The following is a 23067-nucleotide window of genomic DNA, read 5'->3' as shown; positions in this document are numbered from 1 at the left end:
CTGAAGACCTTCCTCTGACTTTTTTTTTTTAATTTCTTTCATTATTGGGGGGATTAATGGTTTATAGTCGACATTAATTTGTAGTAGTTTGTCCATGTGTAACATTTCACAGTTTCCTATGATCTTTCTTATGCCTATAAGAATGTGGACTATAATAACTTGTTTATTTATTTATCTCCCTCTCAAAACTCTGGATGGGATAATGTGACTTTTTCTATCTTTGCGCTTTCCATTTACAGTGGAAATGTAAGCCTCTGCTACATATTCAAAAAGTATTTTTACCATTAGCTTGCTAATTTTTAAAAAACTTTCTTTAACCTTTTTTTTTTCAGGGGAACTGAAGTTTAGGTAAGTTAAAAGTTGCTTCAGATTGTAGTGTTAATAGAGATACATCATGAACAAGGATTCGATTTTCCAATATAGTTTCCTTTATGCTTTAGTGTACTCTTAATGTGGAGATTCCTTTTGTCCATTGTTACTCTTTTGTTTTCTATGAGTCCTGAAATATCTAACATATGTGAGTGTGCACTCATATGTAAAAATTCCTTCACAACTTTATCCTGTAATTATTCAGAATTAGACTATGTGTTTCCATCTCCCTTCACACCTTCCGTTCAAAATTACCTCCCTGAGTGAATTGTTTAAATTAATTAAGAGATAATTCATTATAACAGAAAAAGAAATAAAATCTGATTTCCATTTTATTAGACAATTTCTCCAAAAACATATAAGCAACTACTTTGTTGATGATCTAAGGGTTCTAGTTAATGAATCACATATTAGTCAGAAATAATTACTAGCCATCTAGGAAATTTTATACCTTACCCTTCTTTATAGCTCTCTGATTTTACCTTTTTTTCTTTGATTTTATCTTTCTTGGTTATCTCTATTGTTCTCATTGAAAAAAAAAATGTTTCTCTTTTAAAATTAATTTTATTTATAATCTGAAACCAACTTTAATCACTATTTTTCTTTTTTTTTCTATCCCCATTTCTGAAGACAGTGATTGTATTTTTGTTATTACTTTATTGCAGAGCTAGGACCTTAATATGCATGGTGTCATCATTATCATGTTGCTTCTTTAGGTAGAGATAGACAGATAGACAGATAGATAGATAGATAGATAGATAGATAGATAGATAGACAGATAGATAGATAGACAGACCATACAGTACTAGAGCTTCTCCTATTGCTGTAACACCTCCCATGTGGTACTGAAATTTGAACCTGGAGCATATCTACATGGAAAGCCACACGTTCTGAACTATCTGATGTTAAGAAAGTGTTATTTTAGTTCACCCTCCAGATCATAATGTGCTCTAGGAAGCTAAAGATCTTTCTAAGACACTGAATTTACTTACTACCCACTCCCCAAAATGTCTCTTTTAATATAACTTGTATTCAAGTAATGTCTAGTATAAACAAGAGTTTCCATCAAGGAATAGATAGAATTAATCAAGTAATGCTCTTTTTCAGTATAAAAACTTTCAGGCAGACTTTGAAAAGGATATTGATGAATCACACACAATTACTTTGAGTTATTATATATAATACTATTAAGCATATAGTTATTTGTATATATGAAAACCAGCATATGCACACTCTAAATATTACATGTATTCTATGCATAATGTTGTCTACTAACATTATATATTATAATAATACATACATGTATAACAGTTATATATACTATTAAAATTCAAAATTATTTAGTTATTCTAAGAGGGAATACATTTCTTCATTCAATTTTTATTACCCTATAAATAGGCAGGGAATTATTAACCACTTTTTCTAGATGCTTTAAAAAGACCTAAAAGCATAGTTGAGGACTTAGACCAGGTGTTGCATGCTATTCTCTACCTAAAGTGGTTTTTCATTTCATATTCTGTGCTGATTTTCTCCAGATTTGGCACTTCTCTGCTTCCTTATCCCGCTCTCCAGGACTATCCTCGGCACTTCCTTTAATCATCATAAAATCCAGGGAAACGCTGGTAGTAAAAATATTCATGCCCAGGACTACCTGAAGACCACGTCGAAAGTCTTAAACCCCACTTTTGACCTCTTTATTCTGCTTTGAGATCTTTTAGCTTCATACGTATGGTGCAGTTGTTTTTAAAATCTGATTTATTGTGAAGGGCCTTATCACCACCTCTGACTCCCAAAGTGTGACTTAGGACCAGATTTTAGCTTTCAGATCCAGCTTATTAATAAAGTACCTGCAGGTCCTTTGCTGCTAGTGTAGATCATACTCTGCAGTTTGGTATTGTCATCACTAAACTCTTTGTCTTTTCACATCTAGTCATGTGGGAGGAAAATATCACTTATATTAGTGAGTTTATCCTTGTGGGCTTCCCTACTTCCTCTTGGCTGCAAACACTGCTCTTCTTCTTCTTCCTCATCACTTACCTACTTGTGCTGTTGGAGAATTTGGTCATCATCCTCACCGTATGGGTCACTAGCTCCCTACATAAGCCCATGTACTATTTTCTGGGTACCATGTCCTTTTTGGAGACATGGTATATATCTGTCACAGTCCCCAAGATGTTGACTGGATTCTTACTTCATCCCAATACCATTTCCTTCTTGGGATGCATGACCCAGCTCTATTTCTTCATCTCACTCGCCTGTACTGAATGTGTGCTGCTGGCCGCCATGTCCTATGACCGTTATGTGGCCATATGTTGGCCTCTCCGCTACCCTGCCATGATGACCCCAGGGGTTTGTGTTCAGCTGACCATCAGTTCGTGGGTGAGTGGCTTCACTATCTCCATGGCAAAAGTTTATTTCATCTCCCAAGTTGCCTTCTGTGGCAATAACATCTTGAACCATTTTTTCTGTGATGTGTCCCCCATCCTCAAACTGGCCTGCAAGGACTTTATAATGGCTGAGATGGTAGACTTTGCATTAGCCATCGTCATCCTTGTGTTTCCTCTCTCAGCCACTGTCCTTTCCTATGCTTTCATTGTTGCGACCATCCTGCGTATTCCCTCAGCCTCGGGGCAGCGAAAGGCCTTCTCTACCTGTGCCTCTCACCTCACAGTGGTCATCATATTCTACACGGCTGTGATCTTCATGTATGTCCGACCTCGTGCCATTGCTTCATTCAATTCTAACAAACTGATCTCTGCCATCTATGCAGTCTTTACTCCCATGCTTAACCCTGTTATCTACTGCCTGAGGAATAAGGAGGTCAAAAATGCCATCAGAAAAACCATGACAAGTGGCCGAGCTCTTTTCTTGAGAGATCCTCTTTGATGACAAGAACCAAATATTTCTTTACTTTCCATCATCTGACTTAACTTCAGTAGACACCTTCGTGAGCTGAAAATTGGCAACTACAAATATACTGAGAGCACAATAATGTAGGGGAGAGGAGTCAGATATTGAAAAAAAAAAAACTCTTCCTGTCAAGTTTTAATTAAATGTTTCCCTCCATAATGCAGTGAATAAAATAATCAAAACTCCAAGAGACATACTTAGTAAAAAAAATAATTTTATTTGAATGAAGGTTCTAGAAATAATCAATGATCTCTGAATGCATTTTCGGAGTTATATTGATGAGCTGTTTTTTTTTCCAGTTTTTTTTTGTTTGTTTGTTTTAAAAGTCTTCTTTATATTTGGTGCAGTACATAAGGAGAGGTTCTGCTAAAGTTATTTTAATAGCAATGATCTCTTTATTGCTTGCAAGGGAAATAGGGGTCTGGCTCTCTTTATAATAAATTGATATAAATGATACTTATTTTAGTTTTTTAATTTAGGAAAATATGACTGATAGACTTCTTTCAGATTTTAAAAGAAACACTGTAGGCAACATATAAAACTGGAGGGCCAGGCAGTGGCTCACCTGGTTAAGTGCACACATTACAGTGTGCAAGAACCTGGGTTCAAGCCTCTGGTTCCCACCTGCAGGGGTTAAGCTTCATGAGTGGTTGAGCAGGGCTGCAGGTGTCTCTCTGTTTGTATCCCTCTCTATCACCCCCTTTCCTCTCTATTTCTGGTTGTCTCTATTCAATAAATTAATAAAGATAATTTAAAAATTTAAAAAAGAAATTTAATTTTCTATGTCTTATCCAATTATAAATAAATGAAATATTTCTTAAAAGACTAGGCAAAAACTCCATCTTCTATTATCTTTGCTCTTTTTTTAAATTTCTTTATTGGAAAATTAATGTTTTACATTCAACAGTAAATACAAATAGTTTGTATATGCACAACATTCCCCAGTTTTCCATATAACAATACAACCCCCACTAGGTCCTCTGTCATCCTTCTTGGACCTGTATTCTCCCCTGCCACCCACCCTAGAGTCTTTTACTTTGGTGTAAAACGCCAATTCCATTTCAGGTTCTACTTGTGTTTTCTCTTCTGATCTTGTTTTTCAACTTCTGCCTAAGAGTGAGATCATCCCATATTCATCCTTCTGTTTCTGACTTACTTCACTTAACATGAATTTTTCAAGGTCCATCCAAGATCAGCTAAAAAACAGTAAAATCACCATTTTAAATAGCTGAGTAGTATTCTATTGTGTTTATATACCACAACTTGCTCAACCACTCATCTGTTTTTTTAAAATGCTCTTCATTTCCTCCTCTAAGAAATAATAATTCCATTATCAGAGAAATACTGAAGGAGAACAAATACCCCTTTTTTATTTAATTTTTTATGAGGTACAGAGGTGGAAGGTCTGGCTTTTGTAATTGCTTATCTGCTGGACATGGGAATTGGTAGGTCGATCCATACCCTCAGCCTGTTTCTGTCTTTCCCTAGTTGGTAGAGCTCTGGAGAGGTGGGGTTCCAGGACACATTGGTGAGGTAGTCTGACAATGGAGTTCAGGACGTAATCATAGTAGCATCTGTAACTTGGTGGCTGTGCCTTAGTGAGCTTCTGGAGAAATTCTGGTTGTATTTTGTTGAGTTTTCAAGTGATTTTTTTGTTGTGCAAATATTCCCTTTTTAGAAGGTTGAAAATAAAATAAACACACACATCTGCCTATATACCCCTTATATCCTTGATTCCGTTCAGAAGAAGGAAATATGTATGGTGGCTTCTTGATTCCTTCTCAATCTATAATACACATCTACTTTTCTTTTGTTTAGTGAAAGATTAGTAATTAGAGGATATTCACAGACTTTAATGCATGTTTACAAAATTTACAAAGTGTCCCATGGTATCTCATTGTGTGCAGAAGAAACACAGCAAGCTGTGGCCACGGAGAACCCTGGGGAATGTCCTGCTTGCATAATCACTCAGGGTCTTATTCTTCATGAATTATCTCACAAAAAGACTCAGTTCAGTGTTCTCAAAAAAATAAGTCTTTAATTTATCCACAAACAGATTCAGAAACAGTGGAATGGGGTCCATTAAATGCCCAGTTCATGTTCAACTCTTAGGAGAAAGGAAGGAGATTCATTGGGATCTAGTATGAAACTCTGTACCTGCAGTTTGGCTCTCTGGATTATAATCTCCTGTACTTAGTATGAAATCTTCAGGTCAACCCTAGGTCCTCATCCCAAGAAGAAATCCATCCCAGGCCTCCAGGTAAGAAGGAGGGAGCTGCTAAAGGGATCTAGTCTCTCTAGAAACAGAAACTGACTATCCTGAAGAAGGATCAACCCTATTTTCATAATTCATCATCTATTTGAGAGTTAAGATATTCCATTTCTTCTTTTCTTTAGAATCCTTAGTCTTAGAAATATTACCACTGCAATTCTGCTAACAGAGTCACTATGTGTGCTGGGGGGTCAGGAAAGTCATAGATCTATTATCTCTAAAATTAGCTACTCTAATGGATCTATTATCTCTCAACTACCAGAATGTTCCTGTACTCTGACCTTTCATATATAGATTTTTCTCTTTCACTTTTCCTACACTCTCCTTTTGTCATACCCACTAGACTCATAGAAAATAACTAGGAAGCAAAAGAGAACTTCTTGGAATTTCCTGCCAATTGTCTAGAGGTAGGAGCAAAAGCTCAGTGAAAGATACCATTGTAGCTAAGATACAAACTATACATGAATGAGGTCAGACACTGCTAAGTCAGGTAAGACGTTGAAAGTATGTAGACAACTATTAAGGCTACATTTAGTCTTCATGAAATACCATCTCTAATACCATAGTGTGTGGTGCTGCCTATATCTCTCCTTTCTTCCATCCTGTTGGATATATGATGAGATTCCTTACTCAGGTATTATTCTTGAGCACTGCCACTAAGCCTTAATTTCTTGATATAGTGAAGAATTCACACATCTGGACTACGTATTGTAACATAATGTGAAGCAACACCTAAGACTTCCCTTTCTACTTGGGAGATAGGATCTCTTGGCAAGACAAAAGAAAAATTAATCATCTGCTCCTTAATGAAATTAAAGCTAATATACTGCCTGGAAATTTATTATTATGAAAGAAATAAAATAGATTAAAAAGAAAGACAGACAGACAGACAAAGACCAGAACATGGCTAATCTTTGGCATAAAATGGTGCCAGGGATTGAACTTGTGGTTTCTAGGGTTTCAGCATATGCCCTGGTGTTCTCACAGGCTGAGATGTTTCCCTGCATCACTATCTTTTCTCCAGTTTCTGTGTTGGTTTCCTTTTTTTTGTTGTTGTTGGATTAGATAAATAATAAGGACTTTTCTCTAAGGTGCATGAGACATTAACACAACATTGCTAGATATCAGATCTAAGGTTGACAGTTTTCTAACAATAAAATCAGCAACATGGCTTATTCCTGGCTTTGTTGTGCCTCACATGAGGTGGCTATAGTAAAGGACTGAGATAGAGTCTTTAGAAATAAGTGTCTTGACCTTCAACCTTCTGCACCCCACAATGACCTTGGGTCCATAATCCCAGAGTGTTAAAGAATAGGAAAGCTATCAGGGGAGGGCATGGGATACAGAGTTCTGGTGGTGGGAATTGTGCATTGTTGCACCCCTCTTATCCTATGGTTTAGTCAATATTTCCTTTTTATAAAAAAAATTAAATTAAAAAAAGAAAGAAAAAGAAGGTAGGACCATAGAAAAAACTGAGTAAATATATATAAATATAGGTAGTTACAGAAATAATAGCCATTCCCTATCCACTGCCATTTCCAATGGAGAGAATGGGGACATGGAACTCTGGTGGTAGGAACGGTGTGGAATTGTATTCCTTTTGTCTCATAATTTTGTAAATCAATATTAAATAATTAATAATAAAAAGATAATAAATTCTATATTATACTAAAAAAGAAGAAAGAAGTGTCTTGTGTTGGCAAGAATTATTTTATCTGTAGCATCTGTTGTTCCAATAAAATCTTTACTTTCAGGGTTTACTCCATCAGTCTACGTTTACTTGCTTTATTATGCTGAAGCATAGACAGGAATAAACATCCATGAGCACAGGAAACCAAACCTATCTGACTGAATTCATCTTGCTGGGCCTTTCTTCTGACCAACACACTCAAGTTGTGCTGTTTGCAGTGTTTCTTGTTGTTTACCTGCTCACTGTACTGGGGAATCTGCTTATCATGGTGCTACTTCACTTCGACTCTCGACTTCATACTCCAATGTACTTTTTTCTTAAAAACCTGTCATTTGTTGATCTCTGTTTCTCTACAGTGATTGTCCCTCAGATGCTATTTCATTTGGTGGCTGTGAGAAAAAGTATTTCCTTTACTAGGTGCTCAGCTCAGATGTTCTTTTTCTTAGTAGTCGGATGTACAGAAAGTTCCCTTCTAGCAGTGATGTCCTATGACCGTTACATAGCAGTCTGCAAGCCTCTGCACTACTCTACCCTCATGAACCAGAGGATTTGTGTCCAACTAGTCCTAGCATCCTGGACCTGTGGAGCACTTGTGTCTGTAGTCGACACATCATTTACTTTATGTCTTCCATACCGGGGACAGAATATAATTAATCATTACTTTTGTGAGCCTCCTGCACTCTTGAAGTTGGCTTCTGAAGAAACCTACAGAGCTGATATGGCCATCTTTGCAATGGGTGTACTCATTCTCCTTGGACCTGTCTCCCTGATCCTTTTCTCCTACTGGAATGTTATCTCTACGGTGGTGTGGATGAGGACAGGAGAAGGGAGACTCAAAGTCTTTTCTACCTGTGGCTCTCATCTCATTGTTGTTATCTTAATCTATGGATCCACAATATTTACTTACATGCAGCCAAATACCAAGAAAAAAAGTAAATGGGATAAGATGGTCTCTGTGTTCTATTCGGTCATAACATCCATGCTAAACCCATTCATTTATAGCTTGAGGAACAAGGATGTCAAGGAAGCATTTAAGAAAGTATTCGGAAGATAGAGAATGTTTATATTGACTGGAAATCAACATCACTCACAACTTTTCCTTATACTTCAATCTGAGAAATAAGAGCAATTCCCATATATATTAGCATTGCTTCAAGCTGATGTAATGTTGTTCTGTTCAACTTGAGTCTCTGTTTTGTCATTTGACTGCCTTGTAGCAACACTGGGGATAATATATAAATAGAGATTTTTTAAAAAAAATCAGTAGAGCTTGTTTTACATTGACTTGTTTTTTCATTAACTCACTTTTAATCAGGAACGGTGCATTTTGGATACTGGTCAGAATTATTTCATTCCAATTATCACTGACATCATCCTCCGATCCTGGAGTCCTATTTACTATTAAAATAGAAAGCATCCCATTTTATTATAAGAAAATGCCACTGCTTTGCTCCTTTTTTCCTATGAAGTTCTGACATGAAAACATTTCTTCTTTGTACTATAGTGGCTCCAAAACATATATAATCAATTCAACCACACTCTAGGAAAATGTAATAACTGAGTAAAACGTCCAATTTTAACAAACTCCTCTGACTTATGAATATTTCTTTCCATCGGGATAGCAGCTAGCTTGAGGGGACTATAATTGAGAAGCAAGATGAAAACTTAAGGCCTTCTTAGTGTCCGAACGCTAATGACACTAATATGCTACCATACTCATCCTCAGATATTTTATCTCCTCTTTTAGGTTTTGATTAAGTTCTCTTTTCTGGAGTTAAAAAAGAATGGTTGAAAAGAGACAGATCACAAAATGCAGATTCTCTGTGGGATGAGATATATCTTTCTAACTACTGCTACAACTTCTATTGAGATGAAAGCATGTTCAAAGCCTCTCCACTGGAAGAAAATATTGTCATTTTCTCTTCTATCCTCACTTGAAGGTCTCACTCTAGATATTAACTTGATACTTGTGTACTGACTCAACAGTTCACTAGTATTGAGAATCACTGCCACTTCCCATATTTGGTTGCAGGGCCTTGTGAGTCAAAAATATAACTGACAGGAGTTGGGCAGTAGCACAATGAGTTAAGCACACATGGCACGAAGCGCAAGGACAGGTGTAAGGATCCCGGTTCAAGCCCCCAGCTCCCCACCTGCAGGAGAGTCACTTCACAGGTGGTGAAGCAGGTCTGCAAGTGTCTATCTTTCTCTCCCCCTCTCTGTCTTCCCCTCCTCTCTACATTTCCCTCTGTCCTATCTAACAACGACATTAATAACAACAGTAACTACAACAACAATAAAAAAACAAGGGCAACAAAAAGGATAATAAATTAATTAATTAATTAAAAAATATATATGACTGATGACCAACATGGTCCAGCCACTTCCTGCCATGGCTCTTCATTTCTCCTAACAGAAATTCTGTGGTAAGCACTCCAACAATTTTCACTTCACTGCCATTCTTATGCATTCAATTACTTATTACACACCCTCTCCAAAGAACAGTCAGTGGGGGTTATTGCCATACAAAGAGAAGTGCCACTAACCAAATTCAAACCCTTGTTTCAGAAAGTGGATAGGATATGGGAACATTTTCTCTTACAAGAAGCCGTTTCAACTTGGAGCTCTGTTCTCACTTCAAGACCTTCTCTTAGTTACATACCCCATTGCTACTGGTTAAGAAAGTGTATGGATCAGAGAAGACTAGAGGACCCCGATGAAGGGCGAGTTTACTGCACTGGTTTTAGGCTGCTCAAGTTCAATAATTTTGTCATCCTGAGTACTCAATGCTGTGTGTTCTATGTGATGATGTCCTTGCCCAGTTGAAAGCACTGTGTATCTTATTTATTCTGCATAGAAGAACAACTGTGTACAGCAACAGATTACCTATGCACAGGTAATGTGAACTGTTTTTAGCTTATGTGCACTACTATGATACTCTAAGGATAGAGTATTTTGGTGACATAGGTAGGTATCTAGATTTCCTCAGACAACAAATTATCTCTAAATGTTGACTAATGCAGTGAAGTAGAATTTAAGAAATTAAACAGTGAAAATTTATTAGCTAATGATGGGGACGGGGGTTGATAGCATATTGGTTATGTAAAAAGACTCTCATGCCTAAGGCTCCAAAGTCCCAGGTTCAATACCCCACAACATCTTAAGCCAGAGTTGAGCAGTTTTTTGGTTAAAAAAATGCTAATGACTATGATATAACATGACTATGATATAACATCATATATAAATAGCACAATATATTGTCACATCAAATATGGTATATGAGAAAAAAATCAGATGCTACCTTATATGCTACCTTAAATGCTACCTTATAGTACACAAAACCTATTAAAACACAATTAACATCAAATGAAATTATTTAATTTCAGTACTTGTTATTTACAGATCTAGCTTGATTACTATCTTAAGTATCTAAATCCACACCCCTGGGAACTTGCCCACAGTTAAAAATAACATTATACCTCTTAGTACTCAATATCACCCCGCTTGCTCTACCAAAATGAATTGGCGTTTCCTGAAGACTAGGCAACATGGGCTGGAAAATCTCAAGACATAACCATTTTAGATACATCATGGTGCAGTTCAGGATTCTGGAGTAATCTGTATACTTTACTGCTTATGAAGATATGCAGGGGTGACTGGCAAAACAACTATTAAAATTATTGCTATTAGTGATGACAAGAAACCTGGACTGAAACATCTGCAAGATGAGAAAGATTCTACAAAAGGACCTCAGCAAGTCCGGATCATGGTACACGTGGTGAAGCACACATGCTCCACAGTGCTCAAGGACCAGGGTCTGAGTCCCCTATCCCCAACCTGCAGGGGAAAGCTTTGCAAGTGGTGAAGCAGTGCTGCAGGTATCTCTATCTATCTTCCCCTACCCTCTCAATTTCTGGCTGTCTCTAGCCAATAAATAAAGATTATAATAAAAAAATTTTAAGTATCTTTATTTTTTTTACCTTTTTTTTTTTTTTAAACCAGAGCACTGCTCAGCTCTGGTTTATGGTGGTACAAGGGATTGAACCTAGGACTCCAGAGCCTCAGGCATGAGTCTTTTTGCATAGCCATTATGCTGTTTCCCCCACCCAAAATTTTTTTTAAAAGGACCTCAACCAGAGGTATGATGAAGAGAATTCGCAGACATCAAATAATTTATAAAACTGCTTATCCTACTGATCAAGGAAGCATTGATTACAACTCTTAGTTCTAAAAGCTCCTTTTCCTAGTTGAAGCAACTCAATTTTCTTTCTTTCTTTTTTTTAATCTTATTCTTTTTATCAGAGCACTGCTCAGCTCTGGTTTATAATGGTGCGGGGGAATGAACCAGGGACTTTGGAGCCTCAGGCGTGAGAATCTCTTTACATAACCTTTATGCTATCTACCCCCACATAACTCGATTTTCCTTCACAGTTGTTTGTAAACAATTTAAAGAAATGATGGTTTCGAAAAGTTGTTCATCTTTTTTCAACTCTTTTCTTTTTAAAAATATTATCTTCATTTATTGGATAGAGACAGCCAGAAATTGAGAGAACGGGAGGAGACAGAGAGGGAGAAAGGGAGACACCTGCAGCCCTGCTTCACCACTTGCACATCTTTCCTCCTGCAGGTGGGGGCAGGGGCTTGAACCCAGGTCCGTGCACATTGTGACATGTTTGCTCAACCAAATGAGCCATCACCTGGCCCCTTGCTCATCTTTTTTAATGAAGGAGAGAGAGAGAGAGAGAAAGAGAGAGAGAGAGAGAAGCTAGAGTACTGATCACTGCACTTCACAGATAAAGATGGAGATTAGACCCTGCTTGGCATGTGCTCTACCTGCTGAACAAAATTTTAGTGGTACGATTTTTATTATATTTAGCAAACATACAAGTTATGAGCTTGCAATTAGCAGAGCCAGAATTCTAATAGCACACAGAATGGTGATAGTGAACCCTCACTCCTTGCCTGAATTCTGTGCTAGTAGTAACACCTAAGCTCTGGGAGAATAGCCATTTTTCTCAGGCTACCTTTTTTTTTTAACTTTTACTTACTTTTTATTATTATCTCTAGTTATTTATTTATTGGCTAGTGACAGCTAGAAATCAAGAGAGAAGCGGGTTGTAAAGAGAGGGAGGGAGGGAGAGCCACCTGCAGCACTGCTTCACCACTCGCAAAGCTTTCCCCCTTTAGATGGGGACAGGGGGCTCAAACCTGAGTCCTTGAACATTGTGATATTTGTCCTCAACCAGGTGTGCCACCAACAGGTCCCCTTTTGTTTACATTTCTCATTGAATTTACCAGGCAAACATGAGGTTAAAGATATATGTTTCCTTTTTCTCTCTTGGGGATAAGAGATGAGTAGACCAGTCAAATTTGGTTTCTACTTTTTCATTGCTATGAAACCACAGGCAATAGAATTTTTATTTTTATAGTCACCGCAGTTTCATCACTCTGGGTCTATTTTTTGAGAGAAAGAAAGAGGGGCAGTGAGAGAGAAGGAGGGAGAGGGGAAAGGAAATAGTAGAGGGTAGGAAGGGAGGGAGAGGGAGAGAGAGAAAGCCCATAACACCAAAACTTCCTCCAATGCAGTAGAGACTGCGTATGGGTCACATGTATGACCAAGCAGGTAGGCATATTAGCTGCTCTTTTTCTTTTGGTCTGAGAATATCATAAGGACACTTCTGGGGAAGATAATGTATTTTAAAAACTATATCATTGTGTCCTTCTCTGCCTATAAAAAAGAGAACTACTCCTCATGGTTTTCATAATTCTCTGTACATATTCTAACTCAAGTACAAAAGACAAAAGTGGTAGTATTATCTGTAAAGTATTTTTAGACATGTAGGACTATAGGGAATGACACTGGCATACAGGTGATTAGGGTCACTGTGTCCCAAGAGGACCAATTGGAAACTCAACTATTAAACATGAAAGGAACAATAAAAACAATACTTAACTTTCTCCCACACAGGGGCAGATTGTAACCCTGGGCCATGTGGCCTGACACACAGTAGACACAAGGCCTCCCTAGGGACACAGCCATGTCCTATCTCTCTGCTAACAGGCTCTCACAAGCTTGTCCCAAGGTCTGAGGTGAATCTACATTTGCCATAAAACGAGTTCATGATTAGTATGCCTGCTCGAGCACTCCAAGGTAAGAGTGAGGGGAGTATCTGCAATTAATTCTTTTGGAAAGAGACAGAGAGAGAAATTGAGAGGGATGAGAAGACAGAGACACCTGCAGCACTGATTCACGCTCTCGAAGCTCCCTCCCTGCAGGTGGGGACCAGGCACTTGAACCCTGGTTTGTGCACACATGTGCTTATCTGGATGCACCACTGCTGGGCCTCTACAAAGAAGTTCTTTTTTGTTTGTTTGTTTGAAACTATTTATTTATTTATTTTTTACCAGAGCACTACTCAACTCTGGCTTATGGTGGAACAGGGTGTTGAACCTGGGACTTTGGAGCCTAAGGCATAAGAGTTTCTGGGAGGGAGTCGGGCGGTAGCTCAGCGGGTTAAGTGCACGTGATGCAAAGCACAAGGACCGACAGAAGGATTCCAGTTCAAGCCCCTGGCTCCCCACCTGTAGGGGAGTTGCTTCATAGGCGGTGAAGCAGGTCTGCAGGTGTCTATCTTTCTCTCCTCCCTCTGTCTTCCCCTCCTCTCTCCATTTCTCTCTGTCCTATCCAACAACAACAACATCAATAATAACAACAATAATAACTACAAAATAAAACAACAAGGGCAACAAAAGGGAATAAATAAATATTAAAAAAAAAAAGAGTTTCTGGGAGTCGGGCAGTAGCGCAGCGGGTTAAGCACAGGTGGTGCAAAGTGCAAGGACCAAGGATCCCAGTTCGAGGCCCTGGCTCCCCATCTGCAGGGGAGTCGCTTCACAGGCGGTGAAGTAGGTCTGCAGGTGTCTATCATTCTCTCCCCCTCTCTGTCTTCTCTTTTTCTCTCCATTTCTCTCTGTCCTATCCAACAACAATGACATCAATAACAATAAAACAAAGGCAACAAAAGGAAATAAATAAATGTTAAAACAAAAAGATTTTCTTTGCATAACCATTATGCTATCTACACCCACCCTACATTGATGTTTTTGTTAAGCTATCATTGTTTGATGTTTCTACACTGAGACAAATGGGCCCGGGTGATGGTGTACCTGTTTGAGCGCACATGTTACAATGCCCAAGGATCCAGGTTTGAGTCCCCAGTCCCAACCTGCAGGGGGAAAGCTTTGCAAGTGGTGAAGCAGTTCTGCAGGTGTCTCTCTGTCTCTTGTCCCCTCTATTTCCCCCTCCCCTCTCAATTTCTGGCCAACTCTATCCAATAAATAAATTAAAATAATTAAAAAATTTAAATAAATAAACAAACTAGTAAGATTCTTATGTCTCACTCTAGACATAAGTCTAAGTTACAAGTGAAAGAAACAAGTTGACTGTGCATATTACAAAGAAAGCTTTGCTTTAGTAAACAATACAAATATACACACAACTATACATATTGGAGCTATTTTATTCATGGTTTGAATAATCATACCTGGTTTCATAGAGAAATACTGAGGGAAGGTGTACATTTCTACTTTTTTTGAAATTTTGAAGTCAAAAATGCACCAATCCCTTCCTGCTATACTCACACTCATGACTCTTCTCCCAAGAGGATGATGGTATTGGTCAATCCTTGGGTCCTTTCAGTTGAAACAAAGTTGATTTGAGTTCATCGAAAGATTGTAAATTAGAGGAGATTCATAAAATTCAATCTATGAATTTGAATTAAGAAAAATTCAAAATGTCCCATGGTGCCTCATTGTTTTCAGTGACAATAGGGTGAGCTATGCCCAAGGAAAACCCTAGGGATGTCCTGTTTACATCACCTCTCAGGGCTCACCCTTCAAGAGTCTCCTCAGGTGAGTGTGTTAACTGAGTGTTGGCTCTCAAAATACAAGTCTTGAACTCACCTGCAATTATAGTCTACTGGACTATGGTATGGAGTCTACTGGAATAGTAACTTCATGCCCTCCAATTAGGAGAGAGGGCAAAGAATCACCAGGAGCCAACACCCAACTCTAATGTACATCTTAGTTCTCTGGATTCCAGTCTCCTGTACTTAGTTTGAGGTTCTCTCAGCTCTAGTACCTCATCTCAGGAGCAAAGTCATCCTAGACCTTCAGGTAAGGAGGTAGCTGGTGAAGGGGGCCAAGTCTCACCTGAAACAGAAATCTTGAGTCTATTCTAAAGTTCTTTCTGTGAACCAACCATCAACTGAAGAACAGAATAAGGGGGATATAGGTCTGCAGGAGCCTATCTTTATCTCTCCTTCTCTATTTATTATTTCCCTTTCAATTTATCTCTGCTCTGTCAAATAAAACTGAAAGAAAAACGGGGGGGGGGCTGCTAGAAGAAGTTGATTCATCATGTAGGCACTGAGCCCTGGTAGTAACCTTAATGGAAAATAAAAATAAAATAAAATCCCCTGGAGGCAAGGAAATTGTTAATTACTAGTCTTATTCATTAATGAAGTGAAAGCTAAAGTAAGCTCACAAAATTGACTTTAAGTCTGCTATGAAGACTATAATTTCATATTTTTTCTCTTTACTAGTACAAATGCCTTAGTTTTAGTAAGGATAGAGAAATGAACCTTAAAAAAAAAACCCAAACTCTTCAATGTTTTTGAATATTCTAAAGCTAAATACATGTATTGACCAAAAAAATTCACTTTTAGCTTTGTATGATCCATCCACCATCAACTTTTTAATTAACCTATTTATGCTGGTATGAAGACAGCAGTGGGCACAGAAAACCAGACCTCTCTGACAGAATTCATCATGATGGGCCTTTCCTCAGATCCAGACACCCAGATCCTGCTGTTTGTGCTGTTTCTCATCGTCTACCTGCTCACCGTCTGTGGGAATCTGCTCATCATGGTGCTGATTCATGTTGACTCTCGACTTCATACACCAATGTACTTTTTCCTTAGAAATCTGTCCTTCACTGATCTCTGCTTCTCTACTACGATTGTCCCACAGATGCTACTCCATTTGCTGGCAATGAGAAAGACCATATCCTTGATTGGGTGCTCAGTGCAGATGTTTTTATTCCTAGTAGCTGGGTGCACAGAGAGTGGCCTCCTAGCAGTGATGTCCTATGATCGCTATATTGCTGTCTGTAAGCCCCTGCACTACTCTACCATCATGACCCAGAGGGTATGTGTTTATCTGACCACAGGGTCTTGGGCCATTGGAGTCTTTGTGTCCCTAGTAGACACATCGTTTACATTAAGTCTCTCCTATAATAGACAGAATGTAATCAATCACTATTTTTGTGAGCCTCCTGCACTCTTGAAGTTGGCTTCTGAAGAAATCTACAAAGCTGAGATGGTCATCTTTGCAATGGGTGTACTAATCATCCTTGGACCTATGTCTCTTATCCTTTACTCTTACTGGAATATTATTTCCACAGTGATGAGGATCCAGTCAGGGGATGGAAGACTGAAGGCCTTCTCTACCTGTGGTTCTCACTTTGTTGTTGTTCTTTTCTTCTATGGCTCCACAATATTTACCTACATGCGACCAAACACTAAGAAAATGAATAAAGGTGATAAGGTGATCTCTGTGTTCTACTCAGTCATAACATCTATGATGAATCCATTCATTTACAGCCTGAGGAACAAGGATGTGAAGGAAGCATTTAGGAAACTATTTGGAAGACAGAGTCTGTGAATTGTTCTCTTTATATTGTTATACAGATGCAGAGATAAAAATTCTGAAGTTGCTCAACATTTTAAAATAGCTTCTCTTCTAACTAACTCTGGAACCAAAATCCAATAAATACCATGCAGAAATAATATAAAAAATTTATTTTACATTTATTTATTTCATCTTGTTCAAGTTTTTTTCTAGTTGATATGCCTTGCTTACCAATTGTATATATATCATAATGTAAATTATATTTGTACTATGTTGTATAAATATTTGAACCTACAATGTTTTATTGCTTCACAAATCCTTTTTACCTAGAGAAAATAAACTTCAGTTCTATTTTATAGCTGCTGGCTAATCTTACCCTATGCCAATATCTACAGATATAGATGTATCTTGCATTCCTACCCAATATGGACATATTAGTCTGAATGTTTCTAGGGGTCAGGCAGTGGCATAGTGGTTGAAAGCACATGTCAAAATGCAATTTTCTGTGAAAATATGCCAATTTTAAATTCTTACCCAAATGCTATTGTATTAGCCCTTGGATTTTTTTTAATTTTTGTGTTTTTTGTCAGCTTGATTAATTAATTAATTTTGGAAAATTTCACACAGAAGTACAGATGAACCTCTTTTTAAAATTTTATTTAGTCTTCTTTAAAATTGTTTTGTTAATACATTTATTTATTTATTTATTTGTTGTATAGAGATAGCCAGAAATCAAGAGGGGATAAATAGGGAGAGATACAGAGACATCCACAACACTGCTTCATCACTCATGAAACTTTCCCCCTGCTCAAAATGGGTCCTTGTGCAGTGTAATATGTGAGCTTAATCAGGCGTGCCACCACTTGGCCCCAAATTTTATTTAGTCTTAATGGTTTACAGTATTGTCTTTATCACATATGTACAATCTCTCATCTCCCCTTGACCTGTGCCTAGGAAACACACCAGGACCTCAATGTCCCTTTGCTTCATTCCCAGAGACCTTTGCTTTGGTATAATAAACCACACTCAGCCCAAGTTTGACCATATGTCCTCCCTTACTGTCTTTTCCTCTTAAGTTCCACCTATAAGTGAGATCATTTGGCCTTTCTCTTTCTGATTTGTGTCATTCAACACAATGCCTTCAGGTTCTGACCATCATAATGCAAAAGAGATAGCCTCATCACTTTTAACAGCTGTATATACGTTTTAAATTTTTATTTAGTACATACAACACAATTTTCTTAGTGATTCATCTATTGTTAAGTATCTACATTGATTCCAAGTTTGGGCTATTATATGAGGAGGGAGCTCTCCTTATCAACAGTGAGTGAAATGACACACTCATTGATATCCTTTCCCTTCTTTGGAGGCGTGATTGCACAAGTATTTATTTTATTTATTTTTATTTCTTTATTATTTTGTTTTATTTTTGCACAGCTCTAAGTTTGAACCTGGAACTTTGGAGTGTCAGGCATGAAAGCCTATTTGCATAACCATTATGCTATCTACCCCTACTGTGCCAGTACTTATTAAGATCCTTTTGAGGCCAGAGAATGAATAACATATGAGAAGTAAATCTTATAATGGAGATTATCTGTGGGCTGAGATGACCTCTGAAGTCTTTTCTAACTACTGCTATTATTCTCTGTTGCAGCAAAAACACCATCATTTACACACCAGTAGCCTCTGACCAATATTCAACATGCACATTGCCTCTTCCTTGGAAGAAAAGTTCACCTCTGTCCCTTGCCTGTTCTTAACTACATGTGCAAGGCTGTACTTGATTCAACAAATCCAACACTAGTATATGGAAACACTGCCAATTCTCAACCATGATATAGGAACATAGGTCATAAAACATACCCCAGAGTCACCAGGGTCCTGCTCATCTCATTTAATGATTCTTCCTTTCTCCTTACAGAAATTTTGTGGCACAATATATTATGAGGTATAATATTAGTGCTACCTCCACTGATGTCAGAAGGAGTTACACTTACAATCCAAACCAATTTCAGATGACATTAAGGAGAGAATGGCCATTTTACAATAGAAGCATGGAATTTAAGTGGAAGCAAAATTGAGAAGGGAGGGTTATGAACCACTTAAGATGATGGCTTATGAGATTCGCTAGCTGACAGGCTACAGTGGTGGTTGGGAGATTTCCTTGTAAGAAGGGAGTAAAAGAGTTCTTATGGCTTTTTCTTTTTTCTTTTAATTTCTTTATTGGAAAATTAATGTTATACATTCAACAGTGAAGACATTTAACATTCAACAGTAGTTTGTACATGCATAACATTCCCCAGTTTCCCATATAACAATACAATCCTACTAGGTCCTCTATCATCCTTCTTGGACCTGTATTCTCCCCACCCACCCACCCCAGAGTCTTTTACTTTGGTGCAATATGCCAATTCCAGTTCAGGTTCTACTTGTGTGTTGTTGTTTTTTCTTTCTGATCTTGCTTTTCAACTTCTGCCTGAGAGTGAGATCATACCATATTCGTCCTTCTGTTTCTGATTTGTTTGACATAACATGAATTTTTCAAGGTCCATCCAAGATCGGCTGAAAACGGTGAAGTCACCATTTTTTACAGCTGAGTAGTATTCCATTGTGTATATATACCACAACTTGCTCAGCCACTCATCTGTTGTTAGACACCTGGGTTGCTTCCAGGTTTTGGCTATTACAAATTATGCTGCCAAGAACATATGTGTACACAGATCTTTTGGGATGGATGTGTTGGGTTCCTTAGGATATATCCCCAGGAGAGGAATTGCAGGATCATAGGGTAGGTCCATTTCTAGCCTTCTGAGAGTTCTCCAGACTGTTCTCCACAGAGGTTAGACCAATTGACATTCCCACCAGCAGTGTAGGAGGGTTCCTTTGACCCCACACCCTCTCCAGCATTTGCTGCTGTTACCTTTTCTGATGTATGACATTCTCACAGGAGTGAAGTGTTATCTCATTGTTGTCTTGATTTGCATTTCTCTGACAATCAGAGACTTGGAACATTTTTTCATGTGTTTCTTGGCCTTTTGGATCTCTTCTGTGGTGAATATTCTGTCCATGTCCTCCCCCCATTTTTGGATGGGGTTAATCTTGTTGTTGAGTTTGGCAAGCTCTTTATATATGTTGGTTATTAAACTCTTGTCTGATGTATGGCATGTAAATATCTTCTCCCATTCTGTGAGGGGTCTCTTGGTTTGGGTAGTGGTTTCTTTTGCTGTGAAGAAGCTTTTTATTTTGACATAGTCCCATAGGTTTATACTTGCCTTAGTCTTCTTTGTAATTGGATTCATTTCATTGAAGATGTGTTTACAATTTATGTGGAAAAGAGTTCTGCCAATATTTTCCTCTAAGTATCTGACAGTTTATGGTCTAACATCCAAGTCCTTGACCCACTTGGAATTTACTTTTGTATTTGGTGAAATACAGTGGTTCAGTTTCATTCTTCTGCATGTTTCAACCCATTGTTTCCAACACCATTTGTTGAAGAGACTCTGCTTTCCCCAGTTAATAGTCTGGGCCCCTTTGTCAAAGATTAGATGTCCATAGGTGTGGGGGCTCACTTCTGGGCTTTCAATTCTATTCCACTGGTCAGTGTGTCTATTCATGTTCCAGTACCAAGCAGTTTTGATGACAATGACCCTATAATAGAATTTGAGATCTGGGAGTTTGATGCCTCTAGTTCTGTTCTTTTTTCTCAAGATTGTTTTGGCAATTCTAGGTCTTTTCTGGTTCCAGATAAACATCTGTAGCATTTTCTCTATTCTCCTAAAAATGTGCTTGGGATATTGATGGGGATAGCATTAAATTTGTTTATGGCTCTGGGTAGTATATTGATTTTGGTGACGTTAATTCTTCCAACCCATGAACATGGAATATCTTTCCACTTCTTTGTGTCTTTTTCAATTTCCTTGAGTAGTGACTCATAATTTTCAGTATACAAGTCTTTCACTTCTTTGGTTAGGTTTACTCCTAGATATTTTATTGTTTTTGTTGCTATAGTAAAAAGAATTGATTTCTGGATTTCATGTTCTTCTAACTTAGTGTTTGCATAGTGGAATGCCACTGACTTTTGAATGTTAATTTTGTAGCCTGACACCTTACTGTATTGCTTATGGCTTTTTCTTAGATGTGTAGAAGGCTTCAGGACCATGGGTACAGAGTCCAAAGACCTTTTTAATTTGCCAATTCAATGCCCAACTGCTACTTTTTATTTAGGTAGGGCTTGTCATACAACAGGGTTTAATCTGTTCATGGCCTTTCCATGTCCTTTGATCAGCAGCATTATAAACAAGTCATTGCTTTTTAATTAATAACACAACATCATTCCATTTCAACTGACCCATCAGTCTGGGTACTGCCCTATCATAATGATTCCCATCTGTCCATCAACCGGGGTCACTGCATTGTCAATGAATTTGACATCTCAATATGTCATGATAATTATAAAAAATATATTATCAAATATATATCAAACAAACATATCCATTACTTTGTACTTCATTTGCAAGGATTAAAAGAGCTCTTGATTTATTCCCCATTGTCATGAAATGATTTATAGGAGCTTGTAAATATAAAGGATAGTACTGAATATATGCACCCCGGTGTTCACAATAGCTTTATTCACAATAAGAACAACTTGAAAACAACCAAAATGTCCTTTGACAGATGACCAGATAAAAAATTTATGGGACATATACTCAATGGAGTTTTTTTTCATCAATAAAAAAGATGGTTCTGTGTCCTTTGGGATAAAGTGGATGGAATTGGAGAAGATGATACTTAGTGAAACAAATAAGTGAAGGACAACTACAGAATGGTTTCATTCATATGTAGAATATAGAGAATTGAACATACAAATGTGAAAAAAATTCAACTTGTATCTAAGACTGTGGGAGAGCTATAGTGGTTATCTATGGGGGTGGGGATAGGGACACAGACCTTTTATGACAGGAGTGGTGAATAAAAGACTATACTGTGAACCATTATTCAATAAAGCTCTAAAGTAAAATAAATGAATAAATATTAGTGCTGATGGGGGGTGGCCACATCAATTAAGCTCATATTATTACCATGAACAAGGACTTAGGTTTGAGGCTCTATTCCTCATCTGTAGAGTGGACACTTCAACAATCAGTGAAGCAGATCTGCAGGTGTCTACCTTTCTCTCTCCCTACCTCTCTCAATTTCTCTGTGTCTTATCCAGTAAAATAGAAAGAAAAAAGGCCACCAGTAGTTGTGCATTCATAGTGTAGGCACCATGCCCCAGCAATAACTCTGGTAACTAAAAAATAATACTAATACCTATGAGATGGGGAAAAAAATGACAGGAACATGAAAGCACTTTATGTTTTATTGGAAGCAATTTTAAGTTGAATTTCTGTTTACACACAAAGACTTTATATTAGGTTATCTACAAAATGACTATGACTGAAGTATGGTATGGTCCAGAGAAAAGGGAAAGATCCCTACTTATCTGACTCTTGCAAATGTGGTCCACCTTCTCATTGCTCCCACTTTTATCTGTATGACAGCTATTATTGTGTAGTCGTACTTTCTATTTTCATGAATCCATGAAAAATTAAAATTTAAAAGATGATTTTAAAGAAAACATCAATTTAAAAAATATAATTATGTGTGTTTATTAACAAGGTACACAAACAGATATGAATCACTAGCATAGTGCTGGGGATAAAATTTGGGACCATAAGCATGCAAATCAGTTGCTATACCTGCTGAAATGTCTCCTAGGCTGTCCAATAAATAAAATTTTACACCCATTTTCATAGAGAGACACCAAGGGAAGTATATTTCCACTTTATGGAGAGTTTGAAGCAAAGGATGCACCAATATCTGTCTGCAACACTTATACCCATGATTTCGTTTCAAGAAGAAAATAATAGCATGGATGAACCATTTGGCTCTTGAAGTTGATCCTTGTTATTAGAGATATTGGGAATTGGAAGAGATTCATAAAATTCAATCTATGATTACAGGAATAATACAAAATGCCCATGGTACCTCATTGTGTAGAGAGATAATAGGGTGAGAAGTGCCCAAGGAAAACCCTTGGGATGTCCTATTTACATCACCTCCCAGGGCCTCATCTTTCAAGAGTCTGTTCAGTTGA

The 23067-nt window shown here is 37.7% G+C and overlaps 3 protein-coding genes across 3 annotated transcripts; all 3 read left to right on the top strand.

Moving 5' to 3' along the window:
* Positions 1-2301: 2301 nt before the first annotated feature.
* LOC103117692 (olfactory receptor 6B9) lies at positions 2302-3255 on the top strand. The gene has a single exon (XM_007527802.1). The coding sequence runs from the start codon at positions 2302-2304 to the stop codon at positions 3253-3255; it is 954 nt and encodes a 317-aa protein (XP_007527864.1).
* A 4116-nt stretch (positions 3256-7371) lies between these two features.
* LOC103117693 (olfactory receptor 2D3-like) lies at positions 7372-8295 on the top strand. Its single transcript, XM_007527803.1, has one exon. It carries the CDS (start codon positions 7372-7374, stop codon positions 8293-8295), a length of 924 nt encoding a protein of 307 aa, XP_007527865.1.
* Positions 8296-16019: 7724 nt separating this feature from the next.
* On the top strand, positions 16020-16964 carry LOC103117694 (olfactory receptor 2D3-like). The gene has a single exon (XM_007527804.2). It carries the CDS (start codon positions 16020-16022, stop codon positions 16962-16964), a length of 945 nt encoding a protein of 314 aa, XP_007527866.1.
* Positions 16965-23067: the final 6103 nt, after the last annotated feature.

The sequence above is a fragment of the Erinaceus europaeus genome, chromosome 17 (genome assembly GCF_950295315.1).
Source record: "Erinaceus europaeus chromosome 17, mEriEur2.1, whole genome shotgun sequence".
Lineage (NCBI taxonomy): Eukaryota > Metazoa > Chordata > Mammalia > Eulipotyphla > Erinaceidae > Erinaceus > Erinaceus europaeus.
The sequence above is the reverse complement of the archived record's forward strand: the minus strand, read 5'-3'. Positions and strand labels throughout refer to the sequence as shown.

Bases quoted from the DNA above. Each gene is read 5' to 3' on its own strand.
- LOC103117692 (XM_007527802.1), top strand. From the start codon at position 2,302: ATGTGGGAGGAAAATATCACTTATATTAGTGAGTTTATCCTTGTGGGC.
- LOC103117693 (XM_007527803.1), top strand. From the start codon at position 7,372: ATGAGCACAGGAAACCAAACCTATCTGACTGAATTCATCTTGCTGGGC.
- LOC103117694 (XM_007527804.2), top strand. From the start codon at position 16,020: ATGAAGACAGCAGTGGGCACAGAAAACCAGACCTCTCTGACAGAATTC.